At 35.5% G+C, this 25,217-nt stretch overlaps 1 protein-coding gene across 2 annotated transcripts in view; it reads left to right on the forward strand.

The window, feature by feature from the left end:
* The window catches only part of LOC127977809 (cadherin-13), a 281,167-nt gene that overhangs the window by 123,326 nt on the left and 132,624 nt on the right, over positions 1 to 25,217 (forward strand). For both annotated transcript variants that reach the window (XM_052582947.1, XM_052582946.1), the window contains exon 5: positions 8,506 to 8,658. In XM_052582947.1, the coding sequence (XP_052438907.1) occupies positions 8,506 to 8,658 (153 nt within the window). The remainder of the gene's footprint in view (positions 1 to 8,505; positions 8,659 to 25,217) is intronic.

Here is a 25,217-nt window from a genome sequence, read left to right on the forward strand (position 1 = left end):
AAAGTAATAAAGAACAGATTTGCCCTGATTCCTGTTCCGGCTTTGACATCAGTCTTCTGTGGGATTATGGGGGATTTATTATGGTGGAGTGTTCACCTGTAGCACTGCAATCTCACAAATGGGAAAAAGTCCAGAGGTTCCCTCTAGGACCTGCTAGTAATTGTCTCTGGGACAGTTTTTATGGGCAGTGCTGGTGTCTTTCTGTTCTGTTATGTCCAGGACAAACCCTCCCTACAGCAATTGAATTGCTCAGTTTTTGTGTATTTTTTGGCACCCGGAGCTGAAACACGGCCATATTTTGTTGCTTCACAGTTGCACTCATTCTCACTCTCTGCAGTTTTCACAAATCGGAAGGAATAATTGTGTCTCGCACTGAAGTGTTGATAGATGGCAAGGGATATGTGTTTGTTTGTCTGTGCATCATTTATACTGCTGGATGCTGATTGCCTTTCATTTTGCTTTGACCTCATATAGAAAGAGAAGGAGAGAGAGAGTTCCAGTTAGTTAAGTGCTCTTTGTAGAAATCTTTGTACTACTTGTTTGCACTCTGGAGAGTGTGACCTCATCCATCTCTATCTTACTACAGTTTCCTTCTGTATTTATTTTTTTTCCACGTGAAAGCCACTTGTCAGCTGCTGACATAATAGCTGGAAATTTAGTTTCAAAAGAAATGAATACTTTTCTTCAGCAAGGTTGCATTAAACTGATAAAAGTGACAGTAAAACCTAACGTGTATTTCAAAGTAATGATTTCTGAAAATTAGTTTCTGCTATCACAGAAATTCTGCTTTAATTAGAAGAAGAATGAATGAATGAATGAATGAATGAACAATTAACCCCTTACTAGTCACCCCCCATTTTTCGGCATGGAGACTACCCAAAAAAAAAAAAAGGTTTCTGCTCATGATTCTTTCTGACCAGAGACATAATCAAATCATAATAAATTTTATTCACAAAGCTGATACTTCAAAGTTTACTGTTCAAGAATCAGAATTACTCAGACTGTTATGATAATAGAGATATAGAAGCTCAAACATAAACAAATATTTTTAATGAATTAAAAAAAATTATTGATGTATGATATTATTTTAGAAACCTAGCCACTGGTCTATCAAAGCTTCAATTTAAATTATATAATATAATCTGTAAAACTGTGAATTTTATGAAATATTTTCTAAGGTCATGTCATGTGTGTTTTTAGAGAAGGCTAATTATTCACATTATTATTTTATCATTATTCAATTGTTTTTATTCCACCTTTATTAGCCTCTGTTGTGGTATTTCAATATTCACAAAGACACAAAGCTGCAATCTCGCTTTAATCTCAGTATGCATTTGCCCCTAATTTATCAAAAGTCTTACTATAAAAATGCAACAAAACATTTTCTTACGACCTTACGTGAATTATTGTGACAAAAATGCATTATGAAGAAGAACCGCACCTGCATCAGATACAGCAGCTGCATTAGAGCTAACGTTAGCATCAAGCTACATCAGACAATTTATGAAATTATTAGTACACTTTTACTCAATACTCACTTTTAACCCCGATCGAGTGTTTGTAATAACTTCCTTTTGCGATCACAGGTGGAATTTGGTCATTTACTGTTTTCGTGGTACAGAGGTGTACCACGGTATCAGTGTTGTTGTGGGCAGATATCAACCAGGAAGTGTACACGAACCATGTGACACGATCTGACGCTGTCCGGTTATAACACACTAAGATTGACAAGGCGAAGAGCCAATCAGAGTATGTCTGACACACAGCATGAGCACTGAGGAGCACACACACAGAGATAGCGCTGGGAAAGGCTGTTTATCATCAGATCCTGTAAATCAGTGGAAAATTAATAGAAATTATTATTCTGTCCGAAGAAATATGAAATACACATCAGTAAATATATCCTTATATCTCCATAGATATGCATCTTTGGTCTATAATCCCTTATTGACACTGTTCAGTGAGTTTGTTTTGGACAAAATATTACTGCTTTTACTGTATTTACAGTTATTTTTTATTATTAAATAAATGCAGTCTCTTTTATTTTTAATAAATTACAGTTTTCAGCATTTTTGACCTAATTAATGCAGTAGGCATATGGAGCTTCTTTCAGAAACAAAATAAAATCTTACACACTTACCAACCTTACATTTTGAATGATTTGATTAACTATATATATATAATCAAATATATATTTTATATCTTTGTAATAGCTCACATTTTTTTCAAGTTGCATGTTTTGAAGTATTTTTGATGTTCAGATCACAAAGGGGTTTGTTCAAACCATAATCCAAACTTTTAGCAATAGTAATAGTGGTTCTCCTTAGCAAGCAACTCTTAAATTCAGTTTTTGGATTGTTTTCAACGGGAAAGTTAAGTACTCTGTGTCTAATACACAGCCTCTTTGTCTTTAGTTTCCATTCAAAGTAAAGCATCTGTAAATCAAGGGAGATTACACACCACTGTGGTGCTCATACAGCCGAAAGCTATCACAGTAGAAAGAAAGAGTGAAAGGATATGAAAGTGAGGACATATCCTCTCCTCCCTTTCAGTGCTTTATTGTCAGAGAAGTTCGAGTCGGGTCCCTCCTTCCTGTCATACACAGGCAGTGGCAAGAAACGGCTTCTCTTTCATGTCCTCCCTGCTCCTAATGAGAGCTGAAAGAAATAGGTGAGCATCTCCCCCAGGGCTGTTCGCTGACACCTAATGACTGAGAAGAAAGCCAGAGGAGGCCGTGTAGGCTTGTTTGTGTTTGCGTTCATGTTTTTGTTTGTACGTTCAAATAAATCACCACCTGTGAGCCATAAACCATGAGGATGCGCCCGCGATCTGTTTCCACGGCCTCTATAGCTCCACCCCAACAGTAGCCTTGATCATTCAAAACTTGCCTTGTCACTTTCCGACAGTTCAGTTTCACTGAAAATTTGACTGCTAAAATCAGGCCACATATTGAGTGAATTATTATAGAAAATCAGCCTCAGAATGGCCTCACTTTGAAGGCCACTTGAACAAAATTGTATTTATTTATTTTAATATATCTGGTAAAAGAAAGGAGTATAGGGAACATTTATCACTATTAACTAGTTGCTTATTAGCATGTCTTTTATTAACACATTGGCAATTTATTAGTGCATATAAAGCACATATTCCGCACGACCATATTCTACATCGCTAATCCTACTCAATACCTACACTTTATATTACTAACTATTAATAAGCAGCAAATTAGGTAAAATTAAAATTATATGATCTTTTTTTTTCTTTTTGTCTTTCTATTAATTTATTTTGAATGCATTTTATATTGTTAGCCATTGCTTCTTCTAATTGCTGATTTGATCCACATGAAACATTTCATTACTAAAACATTTGTGCTCAATATTTGCTTTTTTGCGCGTGAGTGAAAACATATAATATACATATAAATTTCCTTGATAAATAGAAAGTTTGTAAGAACATGATTTATTTGAAATATATATTTTATGTAACAAATGTAGAAGTCTTTACTCTTACTTTTTTCATCAATTTAATGAATCCTTGCTGAATAATAATAAATAAAAAAATCTTTCAAAAAGAGAATTAAAAATGTTACATTATATCATAAAATGCTACCTTGATAACATATCCTAAGTAACATAAGTACATTTGTTGAGATTATTTGTTACCTGCTATTATTAAAGATTACAGATTTATATTCAATGTTGTTAAAAATATTCAATAATTTACATTTAGATTAGTTTTGCTGTCTAACTACCATCTAATGCATATCTAAAGTTACTTTTTAAAAATGCTAATAAATAAAATATTTCCCAATCATAAAATGAATATCTTTTTCATGCTGTACTTTATAACGTTGTGATGCCTAAATTCTTTTTTTTATTTTTGACATTTTTACGAAGATTATTGACAGTTCATGGATATTAACCAGAATGTTAATGTCAGTGCATCACTATTTTACTCTAAAAGTCCTTTAGGGCATAAGAGCAATTGAGCACTGTAAAATCTCAAGTATAATGCCACAATTTATAGGCCACTATTTTCCTGTCTTTGCCCCGTCCAATTTCCACCTTGTTCCATCCATTTAGTCTCATGCGTCATCACTCCTCTGGAGCTATAACTCCTTTAGTTTTCGTTCCTTTATAATTCTCTCTCATGCTTAAGGAGACCACTGCACCTTTAATAAAGCACCTGTGAAGTACAGAGAGAAAAGTTGTGTTTTATTGTTCTATTGGATCAATATCACAGCTGTGTGCAGCATACAGCAGAATGATAACAAGCTCCATAGCAACCACTCACAAGACATACCCAGAGCCGTTAAGGAGTTCTTCACAAGGCCGAAAGCGGCGTGGGAGGAAAACAGACACGACAAGAAAAGGATGAACTGAGCTTGATGGTCTCTTGTGGTGTGGAACTCCTGTAAACAGGTGACACTGCAGTTTGTCCGGGTGTGTTTTGGCTCTCTTGCGGTCGACAGAAGAGTTCATTTACAGATGACCTGTGGTGGGATTCAATCATGATTGTGTCAAAGGTGTACCTGCTCTATAGGAAAGTTATTTTCTGGGCTTCCTGCTTTTATTTTATTTTTTTTTCGTAAGAAACTGCGACCCTGCTGGAAGGAAAACAGCTTGAGCCAGCTGTTTTTGTGAGAATTAGCTGGTTTAACCTAGCCTAGCTCTTCTCTAAGTCTGATAGAAGCCCAAAAGCTTGTAAGTCTAATGGTGTGTGCACACCAAAAGCAGAAATGGCATTGACGTGTGTACAGCCTACAGTTCTGCAGTCAGTCAGGAAAAATCTTGGTGTCCTGCTGACTGATTTGGCCTCCTCTCCTTTAGTTTGTTTTATTTAACATTTATTTAATTTATTATTGGGCTCCTTTATATTATTGCCTACCTGCTGGGTACAAGTTATATCTGAGCTTAGTTTTCAGTTGTGACCAGTGGATTTGAAAAATAAACGTGATAGTTTGATAAATAAATAAACCATTACCTTAATAATTAATGGATTCGCTCGTGTCGTCTGCAACCTGATCAACTAAAAAGAAAAGCCCTGCATGAAGGCGCAGCATAATGAAGTGAGTGGTTTTTCCTGATTCTGTGTGTGGGGTTACAAACATATGCTTCTTTTTTATGTGTGTTCCTTGCTTAAAGTAACCTACGCATTCAGGAAAGCTTTAAAAGAATTCGGGTCTAATCGAGTCCATAAGGAAAAAGCATGTTTATTTTAAATTACCCGAGACCTGAGGCCGCTAATACCAAACCTGACACGTGTCTGAAGTACTCGTCTACATTTTGGACCTGAACCAGCTCGTGTCCCTGGTCTCGGTTTGGACCTAAGGTTTTCAGATCCAAGTGGACCTGCGAACATGTGTCTATTCAAGTCTTTGCATTTACTTTGTTCATAATCTACTTGTGTGAATAATTAAATTCACTTTTGGTGTGCACACAGCATAATGATGTGTTCACACTAAAAGCGCAGCAAATATTTACATCACACTACCCGCAGGATGCCTTTTGCATTTTTTGTGCAAAGAAAAACAATAAAAAATGTAAAAAAAAAAATCTTATACAACTGGGCATGTCGAACTGGATGCATCAATAAGCTCTTCACTGATTGTAATGCTTGACAATTCATCATGTGAATTTTATGCTTGACTTGTGAAAAAAACATGATTGAGGCAAAAATCGCACATTCGGGGGAAACGCATCTTCTATTTTACATCACATCTCTTTGCACCTTTACCTGACTTTGTACGTACTGTAATATACTTACGCTAATAATTACATTTCTTTTTGGTGTGCACATAAGACTTTTTTTTTATCTTTCTGACTATTGTGTAAACAAATATAAATAAGACAAATTACTTACGTTACACCATTTATAAGCACTAATTTGTTCAATAATGGAAACATTTAAGGAGCTGTACAGGTGCTGTTTATGTACATGTATGTGTTAAGTCTGTGTATGCCAGATAATATAGGTTCGCTAACACAGGGTTGGGACAAATCTGTTAAAAAATTCCAAAATATGAGATTTTTTTTTTTTTTTCTGTTTGGAAATTCACTTTTTTTTTTTTTTTATAAAATGCAAAATGTGTTATATAATTTTACTAAGGCTATGTAGTGTTATGCTATGATAGCTGCAAGCATCTTAGCTCAGCATATTTCAGAAAGCCAAATGTTTGTTTTTATCTATAAAAAAGTTGCAAAAGGAAATCCAAAAAAGTGCATGATTGAAGTTGGTTTTAAACAATAAATACTATCTAGCTTTATTTGAAACAATAGAGATATTGTGTGTATATATAGTACTATATGTGTGCTTGTGTTTCTGTCAGGATGACTGCTTGATTTGTTGTATTCATGATCCATTTTAGTCCACGTTACAGTCGCTTACATTAAAAACCCTTCCACTAAACAAGACAGCTCTCATTGTGCAATAAAATTCTGCAATTTCACAGCAGTTTGCCAGCCACAGTAAACCAAGATTTGAAGACCTCCTCTGGTGAATCCTGCATTTGTGTTCGCCAGAGTCTTTGTGAAACCACTAGGTGCAGTTCTCAGAATAACAATGTTCACTGGGTTAGCAGAGCCTGTAATTATAAAGGAGAAAAACAGTATTAGTGTATGATCTGGCAGAAAGAATCTGTGTAGGGAAGATAAATAAAGCTTTTTGTGTGGACAATTACTTTGCTTGGATTCATTTTCTAAATGGGATATTTCATCTTAAGCTTAATTACAAGATATGGGAGGGTTGAGGGAGGGCAGCCTCTGTGATTCGATACATGCACTGGGGTTTATTACTCTTGATGAAAACAACATTTATAAATGGTCTTTTATACAAAAGGGGTTCATAAAAAAGGCTATTGTTCATTTGTATTTAAAATCATTAGTTAATAACTGAGCTTTCATTAGCGAGTGTAGTTACAGCAATCTAATTTGCACAAAAAAAAAAATGCTTTACACAAAAGCCAAAAGAACTGCAGGTGGTAGCACTGGTCACACTAGGAAATAATAAATGTTGTAATATACAAATGGATCTCATTTGCAAACTTCAGTATATTAAAACACAGAGTTAGCATAATCATCTGTAGAGTGCTCTTACTGTATATCATGTTTTAAAACTTCTCACTGTGTGTCCAACATTGCCATTGCCATTAGTAAATAATTCAGAATTTAGATGAGTTCAAGCAAATAAGTGTATATTTAGCTAGCATGCATGTTATATTCACACATAACTGTGTTTGCCTGTGAGCGTGTGTAATTAACTTTTCTTGTTTTCTTTGCTTTTAACTTGCAACACTCTGGACTTTGCTGCATTTATCCAGTCGCATGTGAGTACTGCTGACAAACTTGAAAGAATGAAGAATGTACACACCGGTTGACTGTATACTGCTTTATTGGTCAATGTAGATTGACAAATATTGATTATTTTAATGTTAAGGTGTCCAATTTCACATATATACAATTTCATTTGTGACCCATGACCACAAAACCAGTCATAAGTGTATTTTTTTTTTTTTTATCAAGATTTATACATTATCTAAAAACTGAATAAATAATATTTCCATTGATGTATGAATGATATATTTGTTAGGATACGACAATATGTGGCTGGGATAAAACTGTTTGAAAATCTGGAATCTAAGAAAAAATAAAAAAATAAAAAATAAAAATAAATAAATAAATAAATATTGCCTTTAAAGCTGTCCAAATGAAGTTCTTAGCAAAGCACATAACTAATCAAAAAAAATTTTTTTTTTAAAATATATTTACAGTAGGAAATTTAGGAAATATCTTCCTGGAATATTATCTTTACATAATATTCAAATGATTTTTGGCATAAAAGAAAAATCTATAATTTTGACCCATACAGTGTATTTTTGTCTAATGCTACAAATATGCCAGTGCTTTGTGACTGGTTTCGTGGTCCAGGGTCACATATTGATTTTCATTATTGTTTTCTTCTTCAGTTTTAGAACAGTAATAACTACGTAATCAAAATAGACTATTAATAGTAATAGTAAAAAATAATAATAAACATCATCAAAAATTATTATTAGTAATAATATGTTATGTTGTTGTTGTAATTATTATTATTATTTATTTTAGTGTATATATATATATATATATATATATGCTACTGTAATATTTATTATATTTTCATTAGATTTCATTTTTAAATTATTTTTATTTTATTTGTACTTTAGTTACCAAGGCAGCATTTCTAAGCTATTTAGGTAATATTTTATTTCAGATTTATTAATAAAAATAATTGTTAATACCTTTATTTTTAGTTACAGTAACAACACTGCTGTTTAGAGCATTTATTTGAGGGTGTATTGGTTGCTGCAATCTTTAGGAATGATGAATAAATATTAATATTTAGGTAATTTGGAAAGTATTCAAGTACATTAAAACAGCTGTATAGTTTTATGCTTAACTTTAGTGTTTAACTGTACCATTTCAATAGCGTTAACATTAATTTGATTTTGGGTGGTATCCTGTGATATAGGTGATCTCATCTGACATGAAGGAAGACCACATCTTCCGTCTGACGGGAAGGGGAGCAGATCAAGACCCTAAGGGTGTGTTCAGCATCAACCGACTGACGGGAGATGTAGCAGTTAGCCGAGCTCTGGATCGAGAGGCCATTGCGTACTACCATGTGAGTGAGATATTAACTCTGTTATCTATTGCGTTCTGTTTCCCCCTTGCATACTGTCAATGAGTGTGTAGATGTTTAGTTAAAGAGCTCCACATGGAAACTGCAGGTTTATTTAAGTCATATTAGACTGCCGCATGAATAACTGAACGTCCCTAATCGAAAAGAAAATATGATTTTGCTTCACTCCATGCATCAAGGCGATTAATGGCTGTAATGATTCGTGTCTATTCGGCAGCCAGTGAGCAGCTCAGTGAAGGAAGGCCGACTGCCGTACAGGATGTGGAACTCCAGTTAGAGGAGGCAGTTATTTTACAAAACGTGTGCATGATCAATGATGCAGCTGTCAGCTGGCCTGTCAAACACCCGGCTAATGTGTGTTGCGAGTTTGTGCATGTGAACATGGTTGCTACTTTACGATTTTGCATTAGTGGTCTGATGATGACTTTATCAGGTTGACTGACAGCTTTATAGAGGGGTTACAAAATCTTTAAAGACCTCATTAAAAATAAGGTCTGTAAGATTTTTGTTAAAAGGACCATGGTGCTACATAAATATAGACATACAACAGTATAAACCTATACACTAGTAACCTAGTGACAGATTTTGACTATAAATATACTATATATATATAACTATATATATATAACTATATATAGTTATATATATATATATATATATATATATATATATATATATATATATAACTATATAACTATATATATATATATATATATATATATATATATATATATATATATATATATATATATATATATATATATATATATATATATATATATGCTATACCTATACATAAGCTAAGCTAAAAAAAACAGACTACGCGAATGCTTCACATAATACTATACTTATACAAAAGCTGACCTAATGTTAGCTTGTACTGTAAATTTAAATACTATATATAAATGATAACCTGTGCATAAACTATATATATATATATATATATATATATATATATATATATATATATATATACATATACACACAAAAGCTACACATAAACACTGTACCTATACACAAACTAACCTACAGATTTGAATATGAATATAATATATATAAATGTTTACTTATACATAGACTGAAAAGGAAAAATATATAGACTATACAAACGCTTCAAGTGAATATACTTTAGCACCAAATCAGGATATTAGAATGTTTTCTGATAGATCATGTGACATTGAAGCTTAGTGTAAAGGCTGCTGAAAATTTGGTATTGCCAACACAGGTGTCAAGTACATTTTAAAATGTATTGAAATGGAAAATGGTTCTTTTAAATCACAATATTACTGTTTTAACTGTATTAAAACAAAAAAAGCTAACACCAGTATTTTGCAGAGTAGAGTTAAGACTGTTGTGTTCTAGTTTACTTGCAAAAGTGGACACTGCTTTGATGACATTAATGTTGCACTACACAGATTTGTATCTAATCAAATGCTCTCTGAAATAATGTGTCCCTCCTCCTGTCTGAACTGTTGTATCTTCAGCCATAAAATAAGGTCTGTAATACCTGAAAAAGCAATTTGTTCCTGTTTATCTCAATGGTGAATTGTCAGCTCTAGTGCAGGGCTTTAGCTTATTGGCTAGACCTTCAATAAATCCCACCCCATTCCTGTTTTAATAGGCAGTGCACAAAAAAAAAAAGAAAAAAAAAGAAAAAAAAAAATTCTTAGGGTCTTTCGCCAGAAGAGACCTTTCAATATGTAGAGCTTTGCCAGAAGAAAGGACCACCCTGTTGTAACTGCAGATAACAAGATAGACAATACGATTCCTTTGAATTGCTTCCTAGGTTGAGCAAGCTGATACTTTGATTCAAGAATTCCAGAGCTCTTGTTCTCTTTTTCTTTGTGTCCTCTGTCGTTTGAAAGATAAAGAGGGGTTTACCTGGTTTCTATCCCCCTTTAGAGGAGAACTAAAGTGGATCTGCTTAGTTTGATATCCACCTGTCTGGCTAAGAACAGATTTAATAAAAAAAAGTTGCTCTTCTTCCGCCCTCACTTTGTTCCGCCCCACTGGTATGCTCCGATAAAGTGTTCTTAGCAAGGTTTTTGAAAAATCTCTGTCAGCCTAACGCCTTTGGTTTGTCTTTTCAATAAAAAGTCTTCTTTTCTTAATAAGATATCATTTTCATATTATTGCTTCTTCTTTTTTTCTTTCTTTCTTTCTTTTTTCTCTTTTTTTTTTGAGCTGTAGCGTACAGGCTGTTCTTGCTTGGGGCACTTCAAACTTTAAGTCAGCCCAAAAAGTTCAGTAAGGAAAGATGGCAGATTCAAAATCACATACTTTTCGGGGGTTCTCTGCCAGCTGAGAAGCTGGCTTTGAGGTAGAAGGGAATTCTAATAGAGTACTGGACAATTTTGGGATGTAAAAGTAGTTACACTTACATAAGTCTTCCTGTAGCTTTAAAAGTAGAGTAGCTCTTGTGGTAGCCATTTATTATTTCTTATCCAGTAGCCGTGTGGCTCTTAAAGCATTAGTTCATTAATTTCCTGATATTTTACTCACCTCCATGTCATCCAAGATGTTTACGTCTTTCTTCAGTCGAAAAGTAAAAAAAATATTGTAAAAAAAATTAATAAAAATAATTGTTTTCTATTTTCATTTTTAATGTAATTTGCCGATTTTATAGCAGACATTACTTCAGTCCTTAGTGTCAAATGATCATTCAGGGATAATTCTAATATGCTGATTTAGTGGTCAATATTTTTTTTTCTTATCAATATTTTGTTCTAACGAACGAACTACGAACTAACTAACTAACGAACTAACTAATCAATCAAACAATCTCCAAACTTTTGCATGGTAGACTGGGAAAGTCTGATTTACTCTAGTGAGCTGTTTCAAATGGTTCTTTTTCTCAAAAAAAAAAAAATACAGCTTGATTAAATCTTATATTGTTTCATGTTATAGTTTTTGTTTTTAGTGTGTAGTGTAGCTAACTTCTTTTTCCAGAAAGTAGCGTGACTAATTTAACAGCTTCAGATTAGGATTATTTTGAATCTACAGTTCTGTTGTAGCTGCCCCAACACTGCAGATGTTTGCAGATGCGGATTCATTCATCTACCTCTGCAGATGCAACTATTCTTTAGGTCTGGTGGTCACAGCAGAGCAGGTTTGTGCTCTGAAGAGGAGGGTAATCGCAAGTACACAGACCCTAGTCGGGATCAAAACCCTCACTCAGCTGAGCACTTGACATTTACATCTCTTTATCTCTCTTTCTCTCACATCCACACCACCCGCAATCTCAAAAGCATGCATTGAGCGCGTGCACATCAATGCATGACATTTTCCAGCACTAATGCTCACACACTCCTATCTTGATGAAGGAATGATACTAACCACATATGTTTTTGCATCTGTTGGCTTTCTGAGAATGATTACTCTTACTTTTAGTAATGCATTGAAGTGTTTATTTTTTTTATTTTATTTATACTGAAACAACAAAACTAACATTAAAGTTTTCATGTAGCTGAAAACCAAAACTGAATATAATGTTTTGCTAATTCAGTTTGGATAATTGAACTCATTATGTTGTTCAAATTATTATAAGAGTTATTATATGTGAGTCATGTTTTCAAGTGATAAATTTAAAAATGTCCTTTATATGGTTATTATTGTTAACTAATAAAACTGGAGTTTAAGCTAAAACCATAATGATATTACAAATATATAAAAAAAAAATGCTTGAAATAAAATTCTAATATATATATATGTGTGTGTGTGTGTGTGTGTGTGTGTGTGTGTGTGTGTGTGTGTGTGTGTGTGACAAAAACAACAAAATTACTAAACTTTAAAATAAAAATAAGAACTAATTCAAAATAATATAACTTTACGTCTTTCTCGTCTCTTGCCTACAGTATGTTTTGTTGTTGTTGTTAATATTTTTTTGCTATAGTTTATCATCATTGTTGTTTTCCCTATTTCTCTCCTGGCATTCCGACTGGCTTTGGGAACAAGTCTCACAAGCGGGCATGTCAGAATTGTAATAATCCACTGGTTTACCTGCTATGGCTGAGAGCCTTGGAGCCTCTAACCTCTAATGGTGTGTTGTTCTCCATCTAATCACAGATGGGACAGTTCCCTTTTGCCTCGACCACCTTGCGCACACATATGCAGTACAACACCTCCTCGCAGGCACACTTCACCTAATTCCCGTGCCATACTGGTGGGAATAACCACATTTTCCGGCTTATCCCTCTGCAGCACATCAGGAGTAATTACACTACGGCTAATTCCAGCCAATCTCACACTAGGAGTAATCACAGGCGTGTGGTAGCACATGTGGGGAAGGGGGAGGTGGGGGATCCAGGCCAGGGACTGTTTTCGCAGGTGGTGCTGCATCGCTGCTGTGTATCTTAGTCACCAGCTCCACAGGAATCACAGCAGTTTCTGGATGCCAGTTTTTCCTCTCCGCTGTTTATTCCTCCATTTTGCATGCGTATATGCATTGGTTGCCTTTCGAGCCTTCTGAACAAACACCATTTTTACTGCTCGAATAAAAACAAAATATTAAAAAATAAAAGTTTTCATAAGTAAATACAAGCCAAACAGACTGTATGCTTAGTATTAATCAAAAATTCTCCATCTTTAAATATATCACTCATATAAAGTTTTGGTCATATGGCCCATTTATATTTGTGTTAAGTAATTTGGATCACATTATAAATAATTGTGATTATGATTATTGTCATAATCGACTAGCCCTAGCCAAGGTTTTGTATTGTAGTTTCTAAGGTGCTCTAAGGTGTTTTGAATGTTTTAGCATGTTGTTGTCTGGTTGCTAGGATATTTTGGGTGTTTCCCAAGGTGGTTGCAGTGTGGTTAGACTGTTTACTATGTTTTTTGGGTGGTTGTGTGGTTGCAAATATGTTGTAGGGTGGTTAGAGCTTTTAGCATTTTGCTATGTGGTTGCTAAGGTGTTGCTAGGCCATCTGGGTGGTTGCAAAGGTATTGCAGTGTGGTTAGTGTTGGACATAGTGTTATCATGTTGTTTAGTGGTTGCTAGTGTGTTGCTAGGATATTTGGGGTGGTTGCCAAGGTGTTGCAGTGTGGTTTCTAAAATGTTTTAGCATTTTTCTTCATGTTTGTTAGGTTGGTTTTGGCGATTGCTAAAGTTTTGCAGTGGGGTTTGTTGCTAAGTGCTTGCTAAAATATTTTGGATGGTTGTCAAGGTGTTTCAGTGTGGATTCCAAAAAGTGTTTGAAGTGTTTTAGCATGTTGTTGTTATGTGTATGGTTGTATATGGTATAAAAATTATTTAGCATATTGTTAAGTGGTTGCTAGTTTTGTTTAGGTTGGTTTGTTTCCAAAGTGTTTTTTAAGTGTTTTTAGTGTGTAGCATATTGCCATGTTGTTACTAGGGTGTTGCTAGTGGCTACTACAGTGTTGCAGTTAGGTTGTTAAGGTTTACAGTGTGTTGCTTAGCATTTGCAAGGGGTGTTTAGGTGGTTGCCAAAGTGTTGTAGTGTGGTTTGTAAAGTGCTTTACCTAGTTTCAGTGGGTTTGCTAGGGTGTTTTAGTTGATGTTATGGTGGGCAGAGGGGTGGTTTTGTGGTTGCTTATAGAAATGTTAAAGTATAAGGACTTGAGAGAGGATGGTGTCACGGCTTTGCCTGGCTCCTCCTCCTGCCTGTGTGCTGTATCTGTCTCCTACAAGTGAGCTGGGCGCAGGTATTTGGAGTTGTGCTAATCAGTTCCTGGTCTTGACCTTTAAAGATGCTGTAGATGAGACCGGGAAGGGGGACTGCCGCTGTTCAATCTCTCCCGCACCAACTAGGATTTTGTTTTGCTTATTCGCTGCACCTTACTATACTGATTGCTTAATTTTTTATTTTTCGTTTATTGTCATCTTCATTACTGACTGTATAAAATATCTTCTGTTAAATTCTGTTTATTTCATAAATCTAGTATCTATTGCTATTCCGCGTGTGGTCTTTTCCCAATTGCAGGGACCAATTGCAACATTGCTTCCAATGAAGGGATATTTATTCTCACATTACAGCAATCGATTGAAGCTGTTTAATTCCCACTGTTTAAATTTACATCCTATAGATCGAACCTGTAAGGAATGAGTACACATGGGCACCAAGAGGCAGGCAGATACACAATCTCACACATCGCATGAATATACAGAGAGTGGCACTGACTCTCATTCACACATACATGCAAACAAGGAGGTGCCCACACACATTACCAGATGTGTAGACACACACAGGCACATGCAAATCCCCTGAGCGATTCTTTCATATTTAGGAAATGTAGCATTTCCCCAGACCGACTAACTAACCATGCAATTGACATCTTAGAAACTCTTTCTCTCTGTGAGAGCCACAAAGTGACTCCTTAATTATGTTTTTCTCTGTGGCATTCATGGCCAGACTGCTGCAAAACACAAGGCCATGATAAAGGCTTTATTATTAGACTGGAATCAGGAATCAGGCTTCCGTGTCATGCCTTGTTAATATCCACAGAGTCTTCTTACTGCAGGCAAATCGCACTGTAAAATGTTGAGCGTAAAGGACCTGTGATGAAGGACCCATGTGACGAGTGGCTGATTCCAAAACAGCTTCTAAAATAAGAGATTAAAAGAGCATGATTCTGTTGTACAAGAAGACGGCAGATCAGATAAGTGTGAGTAATAAAAAGTAAAAAACAATTGTGGTTAGAGCTGTGGTCTAGTGGTTAGAAAATACAAATACTCCAGATACTGTATCAGCCTTCCAAATTAGGCAGTGTATTGAGAGATTCTGTGATTTGGATGCATTCCACTGATTGATTTTCTTGCAGAAATATTTGTTTATTTGGTTACATAAATATGTTTGTAAATTTTGTTAGATAAAAAAAAAAAAAAAAAAAAAAAAAAGGTTTTTAGTATTCTGTAATCAACAAAAAATTGTTATAATGTCTGCATAATGTTTTCCACAAAACGTATTGGGTTTAATATTTGAAAGAATATATTTACAAGCCCAAGTAAATGTTTTTTTTTTTTTTATGGAATAATTTTTACATTTCAATTAGTGAAATTATAATAATTATTATTATTATTAAATCCACAAACCAGCTTTAAACATTGACTTTACAAATATATTTGCTTGTCCAAATAATATACATTTGTAAGAAAAAAGGCAATTGCATGAATTATTATTCTTTTATTAAATATTGTGCATGAGTGTAGGACTGTTTTATGGTCATCTTTTATTATATGGACATTGTGTACATCCATAAGCAGCTAGGACTTTCTGTAAGGTAACTTCTTTTCTATTCCACTGAAAACAGTTGTGTTTTTGAGTGACGACAGGGTGATTAGATTCCCATTCAATGAAAAATGTTGCTCATCTGTGTACATAACTCTACTTTCAAAAACCATTCCTCAGTGTCAGCCACATGAATAAAACACCAGATACACCTAGTCGGAGAGAAAAATAGAAAGCAAAAAGATGAAGAAGCCACCCATGCATTAATACAGAACATATGGATGATGTTTTTTTCCTGAGTAGCTGCAGCCAAATGACAGTGCCGCTCCACTGCCTGCAGAAGAGTCACATGATGATGTGTCGAGGGGTGTTTTGGTGCCTTGCCTCAGGTAGACAGACTCTGTGCTCGCCCACAGTGCGTTGGCACTGCGATATCATGAATGGCTGAAGCTGGTCACTCACAAAATACTGCTTCGGTCCACCTTAGGGTTGAATCGTGACCTGTGTGTCCAACAGCTGTTTGTTTGCCATGGACCTGACACACACCCTAATCCTCGGGGCGCTGGCATGCTGCGTTTGATTGCAGGGGAACGGCGGCATCTGTGCGTGTGTGTGTTTTTTGCGCATTTATTTGTGTGTGGGTGCATGCCATCTGTCCTCCAAGTAATTGCTGGTATTTATATGATCTTAATTGTATACTGAGCACTGTGTGCTTTCAAAGCTAGTTTAAACTGAACTGTTTTAAGAGATATTAAACACTAAACATGAGATCTGTGCGTGCAACCAATCAGCTAACCATCTGTGTCGGCTTCTGCATACCTCAGGTCTTTAGTACTATGGCCGAGTAGTGCACAATACAACAAAATCTCCACAACACAACAAAATTGCTACAACACAACTTGTTTCCATTGTGTCTTGACCTGTTTTCATTGTGTTTTGCTAATTTTGTTATGTTGTGGCTTGTTTCCATTTAGTTGCAGCTTGTTTCCATTGTATTGTGCTAATTCCGTTATGTTGGGGCTTGTTTCTGTTGTGTTGTGGCTTGTTTCTGTTGTGTTGTGGCTTGTTTCTGTTATGTTTTGCCTTGTTTCTGTTATGTTGGGGCTTGTTTCTGTTATGTTGTGGCTTGTTTCTGTTGTGTTGTGGCTTGTTTCTGTTGTGTTGTGGCTTGTTTCTGTTATGTTGTGGCTTGTTTCTGTTATGTTGTGGCTTGTTTCTCAAGTAATAATCAGCAAATCTTGATATGGCTCATGCAATTAACTGCAGAGCAAGTTCATTATCAAATATTAGCATCATGGATCTAATGACAAAGCTGTTTCTGAACAAAATACTGATTGTATTTCGTTAAATGATAGATGATAAAATCATTTTGAGATTAACATATCAATAGTTTCATATCAAGTTATGATGGCAATGAATCAGTTACTTAAAACACCCTTCCAAGTTTCAACAGATAACAAAGTATGCTTTAAAACTACTTTAATATGATATATATTTATTAGTGTTCCTGTAGCTCAAGTGGTAGAACAGTGAGTTAACAAGTACAAGGTTGGGGGTACGAATCCCGGGGAACACATGATAGGAGAAAATTGTTAGTCTGAATGCAATGTAAGTTGCTTTGGATAAAAGCGTCTGCTAAATGCATAAATTTTATATATTATAATTAAAATATATTTTATAGTACTGGGGCTGATTCATCATACATTCAAGGTCACTAAAGAACCGAATATTTAAAAATGATTGATGGAAAAATTCATGCATTTAAGGGTTAAACTTATCGCTTACCACATTCATCACTATAAGGACCATTTGTCTTCTGTCCCCTCTCAAAACTGTCCTTTTGAGTGCAAAACCTGGACTATTAGGTCAGCTAGAAGTGGCCTAAGGTAATATCCCATTGTAACATCAATTAGAGTTCTCATTATGTGTGGCCTAACCTAATTACTGCAATTATTTCCTGCTAACAGTTGTGATCCCTGTAGTGGCGTATGCTGAGATGTCCTCTCATTTTTTAAGCGTATGTGGAAATGGCATTTTTGGTCCATTGTGGCTCACTGTTCCCCCTACTGAGGTTCGTCCATCAGGATGCTCATGTGCTTCCTTGCACATTACAGTAATGACCTTCACGGTTTCCACAACCCAGAGACCGGCGGTATCTCTGTTTTCAGATTATACTCTGATACCTAAAACCAGGCCAATAGTCGCGTTTAATGGCACCCGCCGGTATTTCTGTCTAATCAACCCCCTCCGTACTGCACCAGTCACGGCTGTGGAAATGAAACATTAAACATTTAATGGGAGATTAAAACCTCCATTAGTCTGAAGAGTGCTAAAATGCAGAGGGAAAGTGGTCAGGTTTCCAGATTTTACCCTGTCCTACTTTATTACATGAAGGTCAGATCCAATCAACATGTGTGTCAGCAAATAATGATAAGAAGTGAAGGCAGGGCTGAATAGATTTGGTGATAACTGAAGGCTGAACGGATGTTTTCATTACAGTGCTTGCATGCCACAATGTACTAATATTTCTGAAATGTTTCTGAAATGTTACAAACCCTAAGCCTAAGTATTCATTTATTTATTTGTAGATAATTTCAATAGTTTTCAATCTGATTTTAGTTTTGTTTTCCTTACTTTCATTCACTTTCCAGATTGTCTTCCTTGCATAGACTCATAGTTGTCTTTACACAGTGTCTACATTTTGATACTTGTGAACTGGCTGAAAACAAGACACGGCTGAGTGTCATGACAACAACAAAGCAGCTCTGATTCAGCATTTCATTTAAGCAGAACTGATGCCTAAAACTCGAGCTTAGCTAAATCATGCATTGCAAGCGCTGATACTTCTTTCAGAAAATGCCAGTCTATTAAAATATCCCTGGAAAGAATATGCTATGCTTTGGATGGAGGTGTGCTGGTATCCCAGAAGGCTTCTTAACTAGCTTAACTAGCTTTATCAGACTTTATCAGACTATGCTGATCGATCAGTCCTAGCAGATAAAATCCACATGTCTAGACCAGCATTAGCCAGCTTTTAAAGCAGGAATAAGTGTCATTCCTTATCACGCTTGTGTTTTCCAAACCATTTACATAGATGTGATCCCAAACAATCAGCCAACCAAAACAGTGAACCTTGAATGTTACATTACACATTTGTGATGTAATCGAGATTTTGTTCAGAGTGAGGCTCCATGAAGTGAGTGTGGTGTCAGTTCTTAGCTGGCAGTAGCACTGGAGGCCTTCTCAGGTCTGGCCTGTGGTTGAAGGCTTTATCGAAGTGGCTTAATGATGGATTCCTGCAAGGTCTCTCTGTAAACTGGCATATTAACCACAATGCTTGTGAGGATAAAATCGATACGGTTTGAAATGCTGCACACACTCAGAAGGTGTGTACAAAAATCTGTCTTAGCAGAGAAGCCTTGTGTGTAATGTCTTAAGAATTTAACTGAAGCTGAGGGACAAAATGTGGTCCGTTGCAGAGCAACCTTTTAGTAATTACTGTATATATTTTTTTCTTTCTGTAATGCTGCTCAAAACCCAAGGACATTTCACAATGCAATTAAAAGTTGAAAATCTTATGAAACCATAATTTACCTTTGTAAATTATGTCACTTGAAATTCTATTAAGTTTGGAAAAGGTTTCCATTATTATACATAAGTGCTATTGTATTTCTGTGGAGCAGGGAAACCAACATTAGACAATTTAGAGTTTTAAATGCATTTTGCTTACTGTACAAGAAGTGTAATTTACAGTAAGTTGCTTTAGAGACAAAGTTATGTTTGATGGACATGAACAAAAATGTTCATTTTTAGAATGCATTTGTGTGTGTGTGTGCAAGCCAATTTTTGATGACACATTTAAGTAAGAAACATTTAAGTGGAAGCTATTATAGCCATCTTACTACAATTGTGCAGAAGCACTTTGCACAAGAAAAAAGTTTTAATTTAAAATACATTGAAGCAATTAAAGTTGGGAAAGATCAAATATTTTCCCAAGAAGAATAAATTATTATTTGGATTTGAATCAAACTAGTAGAGAAAAGGTGAAAAGTTTCATAAGATTAATAAGAATACTGTAAATAAGAGAAGCAAAAAGAAATGAAGATAATAAACATGCTTAACTTGTCATGTTTATTGTCATTTTTCCTCTAACGATCTGTTTTTCTAATGTGTAATTTTTTTATTATTATTTTCTTTTCTTTTTTTAAATGTGTTGCTAAAAATGCAGTTTTTTATTTACTTTTTATTTGTTTTTGTTTTTTTAGTTTGAGCAGATGTGCCTTAGATGTTTATAGCAGGAAATAAACTACAATTTGAGATTACCTGAATGCAGCTTCTGGTTGAAATGGATCGAGATGATGATCTTCTGGGCTTGCATTTGGCAAATGTTTCTGAATAAAATGTTAAATTAATTATTAAATATTTGATATTTTTATTACATTAAATAAAGAACAGCTTTTCTTTTTAATATATTTTTGATATGTATTTTAATCTATAAATGGAATCATATATATATATATATATATATATATATATATATTTATATATATATTTATATATATATATATATATATATATATATATATATATATATATATATTTATTTATTTTTTTTTATTTTTTTTGAGAATTATACTCTGTTTTGTCGTCGTCTTCAGCTTGTGCCTCTGTGTACTATGTTTTGTGCTAATCTGGGGTGTCAATAGATACTACACCCACTGATGACCTGTACAATGCAATTAAAACACAGTGGATCTCAGTTGTAATTGTTCTCTCAGCTCTGTTTAAATGCCGAAATAGACCTGCTTTCTTTTTGTTATGAGTTGCAAGATCCTTTATCTTTGAACTGAAATACATCATCATTTTGTCTAATGATGATGGAACCTCTCTTGAAATTAGTGGATCATCATGTCACTTACAAGGTTCTTAGGGAAGTGATGATTTGATGGGTAAGAAAAAAGAAGTAGAATAGAGGGCAGAGGAGGGAGGAGGCATAAGTGTCTCTAGACAGCTCTTCTGTAGATGCTAGATCTTAAGATGTCTCTCCATTGGTAGAGCCACGTGTCTCAACACACACACACACACACACACAGACACACTCAAACACAATTACACCTGGTGAAGAGGGTCTCATGAGAGAACCATCTGGCCTAACAACAGAACACATGCATCACACACGGTAGCTTTTTATAAAATTATAATCATAAATGTCTAATAATGTGCTGCTTGCACAAATTTTAGATTAGGTGAATAATATAGCTGTGGATTGAAATAGAGGTGTGATATTTATACAGCGCCAATATGTTCCTACAGAGCAAATGAAAGCATCTCACCTCTTTTTCTGTACATTTTTGCATGTTATACATTTTTTTATTAATTATGAATCTTATTTTCAGAATAGCACAGGCTGTGGCTTGGGCTGTCATTTCGCATTAACGGATCGGTGGGCGTTTTCAGGCCAGCACCTTGCTTGGCTCGAGGATAAAGGGGTGGTACGTTTTGAGGGATTTCCGATTAATCTGAGAGGCAGGAGGACTGGTGGAGGGCTCAGCGAGAAGGAAAAAAGTTTGATTGTGGGGCAAACACGGCCTAGAATTCCTCCGATGGTGTGCACCCGTGCGAGAAAAATAACCAGACAGTTGTCCACTTCATTTACGACTGGCTTTGGAGATATGTCCAGAGACAGGTGATGTTCACCTCAGAATCTCTCTCCTCTTTTCTGCTTGGCTGGCCAGTAATTTACTGGGCATTAGTGAGCAAGGCATGCTGCCCTGCACACAGGAAAACTGTCAGTTTTATTTTTCACCTTCTCTTTTTTGTGCTTTTTTTCTGTGTTTTTCCCTCTGAAGATAACACCTCTTCCTCAACCTTTCAAGTAAAGCTCAATATGTATCAACAGACGCGTATAAATTTTGTATGATGAAAAGCAGCTCTCTTGTTTTAGAAATATACTTTTGTCTTGAACGTTTCTTTCAAGAAAGGCTTTGAGAACCAAAAGGATTTTTTTTTTTTTTTTGTAGGGTTTCTGAGTAACAAATTCCATGAAGTGTACTTTTTTTTTTTCTCTCAGTACAAACTGTAGCTTGTGTGAATGTATTTCCCATTTTTATATTTTCTTAAAGACTTCAGACGCTTTAGTGTCACAGAGCAATGCTTGTCAGAAGTTTCTGTTTGTAAAGAGTCAAACTGAGCAGAGACTGAAAGTCAAACTGTGATTTTTCTTTAAAGAACTAGTAGTATTTATTGTTTATGTCTAAATCTGTTGTGGCGAGTGGGCCGGGGCCGAGAGGCGTGGGAACGAGGAGTGAGGCCAGGTGTAGTGATTGGAGATGAGCTACACCTGGCCTCACTCCTCGTTCCCACGCCTCTCGGCCCCGCCCCACTCGCCACATATGTATTCAAATCAGACAGTTTAACAGCTGAGCACAAGCATACCTTACTAATTTGGAAATGTCACTTTAGAACTAGTAATAAATGTTCAGTTGCTTCATTAAAAGCTATATATATATATATATATATATATATATATATATATATATATATATATATATATATATATATATATATATATATATATATATAGTAGTGCTGTTATAGTAGTTAACACATTGATTAATTAACATGACAATTATTTTGTCATGCATTAACACAGTGTTTTTATTATTATTATTATTATTATTATTATTATTTTGAAAGCCCGTTGCTCACTGGTTCTGAAAACACATACAGACAAACCATGGGTCACAGGAGGTGTGGGATGTTGATCAGTACTGGCTTGGGATGGGTGTCATCACATGTCTCAACCAATGAGAGCATTTGCGGTCAGTCTAAGCTCATGAGTGCTCACATGAACACTCCTGATGAAATTATTTAGGCTAAGCATCAACATTCAGCACTCAACATCATCACAGTTACCTCTCATGCTACAGGCTACACCCGAGCCTAACTGAAGCGCACTCTGGCTCACTTCTTCCAACCGAGCCAGGGATCTGTGCCCAAGCATGACATGGAGGCATCACATTAGTCAAACGAAGCTGGCTGTGGGGGTCAAACACACTCTGGCACATTTAAGATTGGCTAGTGTGATTACAGCTATTCTCCCGTGTCCCACACACACAAGCCTCAACCCTCCCACACCTGCTCTTGCCCATCAAGTGTTGTCCCGCACCGCACTCTTTTGGGTTCCATGATAATCCAGTGATAGTGCAGGTCTCTATTCAGTAGGTGCCTGTTATTGTCATGATTCACACAGAGAGCAGGGAATGAAGGAGCGAGGAGACAAGGAGTAAAGCAAATTCCAAAGACTTAAATGATAACACAAAGCTTGGAACACGGAAACACAGAACAAGAAATTGCATTTAACAGTGGAAGGGAAACAAAGGGGAGAACCCACTTTAAATACACAGTAACTAATTAAACACAGCTGGAATCAAATGAACTAAATACGGACAGGAAAAGGGAAAACAAAATAAGAGCATAATAATCAAACTGTAGCATGTGGGGGATGAAAACACAACACGAGACATAGAACAGAGTCTGATATTACTCCCCCCCTCCTGGAAGGCACGTCCTCATGCAACACAACACGCAAAGGGGAGGTTCCTAAGGACAGACATGGGACAGAGGTTTATGCTCTAAAATTACTAAATAGAAATAGAAAAACTGTATGACATATGTTAATGTATAAAAACATTTGGTTGGGGTCTTGCAGTAAATAGTTTTGTGTAGCCAAGAATTTGATGTGTAATGTGTATCAGGTGTTTAGTGGGCAGTCTGTAGGTGTGTGACTGTGTATTTCCTGCAGTGTTTACCCTTATTCGTTTATTTATGGAAGATTCTGATTAAGAGCTCTCTTAAAATGTATTTGTGTTTCTGCTGTGTTTGCGTCTTTTGCGGTATATGTGTTTTTACTTGGGAGAGTGATTCCCTAAATGAAGATGTATGTATACACACTCCCAGAGTGGATTGTTTTGTCATGCCCCTCTTTAAAAAGTGAAAAAAATGGCACTCTTCCATCTCACTTGCCCCACATGTCTCTAAATGAGTTGTGTTATTGGAAAAGGGAAGTGCTGCTCTCACGTCAAGGGACTTGCTGGGTGAGATCTGAGCTGGGCGACAGCAACCACCACACAAATGTGAATGAATAATGCCTTTAGAGAGGCAAGAGCCATTGCTCTAGTCTGAAACACCTCCCAAAGCCCTGGCCACTTTTTTCTATACATTTCAGCAACCAATTATTTTTAGCTGGCTGTTGCTATAAAGGATCTTCCTCTACTCTCATTTTCACTCTTTCATCATTTATTCCATCACCTTGCCTCACTCCTTTTTTTTCTTTTAAAGTCCCTCTGTTTATACCTTTGCGAATCAGTATTTTATGTAAAAAAAAGAGAGATTTAGATGTACTCCTCCTCCTTTCTTTAACTGTATTTCTCAGAACCTTCAAAATACTCTTTAAAGGACTAGTTCACCCCCAAAAAATTTGCTGAATATTTACTCCCCCCAAGGCCATTTATGATGTAGATGAGTTGGATCTTCTGCATTGAATGGGTGCCGTAAGAATGAGAGTCCAGACAGCTGAAACATCACAATAATCCACACGACTCAGGTCATTAATTAAAGTATTGTGAGGCTAAAAGCATTCATGTTTGTAATAAACACATTCATCCTTAAAACATTATAAACATGCAGCAATTAATTAATTTATTACAAACGTGCAGCTTTTCGCTTCACAAGATGTTAATTGATGGAATGGAGTAAAGTGGATTGCTTGTAAATTATTGTGATGTGTTTGTCAGTTCTATGAACTCATCACGGCGGCACCCATTCACTTTAGACGATCCATGAACACATGATGTAAGGCTAAATTTCTCCAAATCTGTTTTGAAGAAGAAACATACTTACAGTATATACATCTTGGATGGCCTGAAGGTGAGCACATTTAAAGTTTTTGGTGAATTACTCCATTAAGTGGATAATTTATGGTCATGGAGAAAACAAATGTTTTTGCTTCGTTTTAACGCACACTAATTATGTGCACTTCATACATATTCATGAAGATTAATGAGCCTTTTAAAATACAAGTAGTAATCAATAAGTGCTCAATCATGATGCTTTCAGCATTCTAAACATTCGCACAGTGCTTAAAAAAAAGTGAGGTTATGTTAAAAACTACTCAGTCATGTCTTATGGATGGATGGATTGTAAATCAGTTAATGTGACTGGGCGAATATTACATCAGCCAATTAATATTCATGAGTCAAGCTGTTAAGATTCATATTTAGTTACTTCCAAATTTTCACAGTGTTCCTACAGTATATGTCCCTTTGTTTCTGGAATCAGTTTTGAGAGTTT

Source organism: Carassius gibelio, chromosome B18 (genome assembly GCF_023724105.1).
Source record: "Carassius gibelio isolate Cgi1373 ecotype wild population from Czech Republic chromosome B18, carGib1.2-hapl.c, whole genome shotgun sequence".
In the NCBI taxonomy this organism is placed as follows: Eukaryota; Metazoa; Chordata; class Actinopteri; order Cypriniformes; family Cyprinidae; genus Carassius; species Carassius gibelio.